The following is a 1,894-nucleotide window of genomic DNA, read 5'->3' on the forward strand; positions in this document are numbered from 1 at the left end:
TTAGTAATCATTTAATAAATATTAGCTGTTATATGAGCTGGAACTCAATTCCCCATCAGATAATCCTTTATATCTCTCAATCCTTTTTGTTACACTTGAAATTTCTTTTAGTTATTCTCATGTTTAATACCTTTAAACATTTACATTTAAGATCACTTTTGTAAGTGCTATACCATGTATTAAAATTATGCACAGTGAGCTAGGCTTGCTGGTGCACACCTGTAACCTCAGCACTCTTGAAGAGTGAAAATGGGTATCACACGTCTGAGCACTGCTTAGGAAATTTAAAACCTTAGCAAGAATCTATCTCAAAAAAATAATGACTAAAAAAGGTTTGTGGATGTACACTAGTATGAAAACCATCAATTTTCAATCTCAAGAAAAAAGACATCATTTTAAGCAAGTTTCAAGTGTTTCATCTAAAAGCAATTTTAAGATACAGAATTATTAATTACACATACATACATAAAAAGTTCTTAGTCAAATTTTGCATGAAAGAAAATATTTCTTTATAATAACCTCCATGTATATTGTGCATGAATATGAAGCCATCATACTTACAAATTCTTTCACGTAATGTTTACATCACAGGTTTTTTTTGGCAGCAGCTACATTGTCTCATGGATCCACTGATAGACGGGAACTACACTGCAGTGACAGAGTTCATTTTATTGGGCTTGACAGATGATCCTATACTTCGTGGCATCCTCTTCATAATCATCCTGTGCATCTACATGGTGACCTTATCTGGTAATCTCAGCACAATCATTCTTATCAGACTCTCCTCTCAGCTCCGCCATCCCATGTACTTTTTCTTGAGCCATTTGGCCTTTGCTGACATAGGCTATTCATCATCTGTCACACCCAATATGCTTGTGAACTTCCTGGTGGAGACAAACACCATCTCCTACATTGGATGTGGCATCCAGCTCGGCTCAGCTGTGTTCTTTGGGACAGCTGAGGGCTTCCTTCTGGCTGCCATGGCTTACGATCGCTTTGTGGCCATCTGCAACCCACTGCTTTACTCAACCAAAATGTCCACACAAGTCTGTGCCTGGTTACTGGTAGTGACTTACACAAGTGGTTTTCTGAATGCTTCTTCTATCACTCTTTGCTTCTATTCTTTACTCTTCTGTGGACCAAGTGCAGTAAATCACTTTTTCTGTGATTTTGCTCCCTTAGTTGAGCTCTCCTGCTCTGATGTTAGTCTCCCTGCAGTTTTTCCCTCCTTTTTAGCTGGTTCTTTCATTGTGGTCACAGCGTTTGTCATAGCAGTTTCCTACATCTATATCCTGATCACCATCCTGAAGATGCACTCCACTGAGGGGCGCCACAAAGCCTTCTCCACCTGCACCTCCCACCTCACTGCAGTCACTCTGTTCTATGGGACCATTACCTTCATTTATGTGATGCCCAAGTCCAGCTACTCCACAGATCAGAACAAAGTGGTGTCTGTGTTCTACACGGTGGTCATCCCCATGCTGAACCCCCTCATCTACAGTCTGAGGAACAAGGAGATTAAAGAGGCTTTGAAGAGACAGCTTGGCAGGAAAATACTTTCATCATGACATCTGTTATTTTGTAGGACTATGTATAGTAATAATATTCAATAGATACAACAATAAAAAGAAAACTCAGTGTCTTTGGTTCAAATATATTTGTTTACTATCATTAGCCAGTGTGTATTATTTTAGTAATTGTAGGACGCTTATTTTCAGAAAAAAACAGTTCATCAAATCCTCAGCATAAATTTAATAATTTATAATTAACAAAAAATTGTGTCACATAACTAATCTGAAAAAAAAATTGAACTGAGGACTTCGAGCTTCCAAGGCTGGTGGAGGCACTACTGAGGTAAACCCTGATCCATTTATCTGAAATGTAAGTTTTATTC

General features: G+C 38.2%; 1 protein-coding gene across 1 annotated transcript; it reads left to right on the forward strand.

Annotated features, from left to right (window-relative positions):
• Positions 1-620: 620 nt before the first annotated feature.
• On the forward strand, positions 621-1,568 carry LOC104856132 (olfactory receptor 502). Its single transcript, XM_010615363.1, has one exon. It carries the CDS (start codon positions 621-623, stop codon positions 1,566-1,568), a length of 948 nt encoding a protein of 315 aa, XP_010613665.1.
• Positions 1,569-1,894: the final 326 nt, after the last annotated feature.

This window comes from Fukomys damarensis, unplaced genomic scaffold, assembly GCF_012274545.1.
Source record: "Fukomys damarensis isolate Sample0158 unplaced genomic scaffold, DMR_v1.0_HiC HiC_scaffold_16, whole genome shotgun sequence".
NCBI classification, from domain to species: Eukaryota; Metazoa; Chordata; class Mammalia; order Rodentia; family Bathyergidae; genus Fukomys; species Fukomys damarensis.

Excerpts from the sequence above, each read along its gene's own strand:
- LOC104856132 (XM_010615363.1), top strand. The coding sequence starts at position 621 with ATGGATCCACTGATAGACGGGAACTACACTGCAGTGACAGAGTTCATT.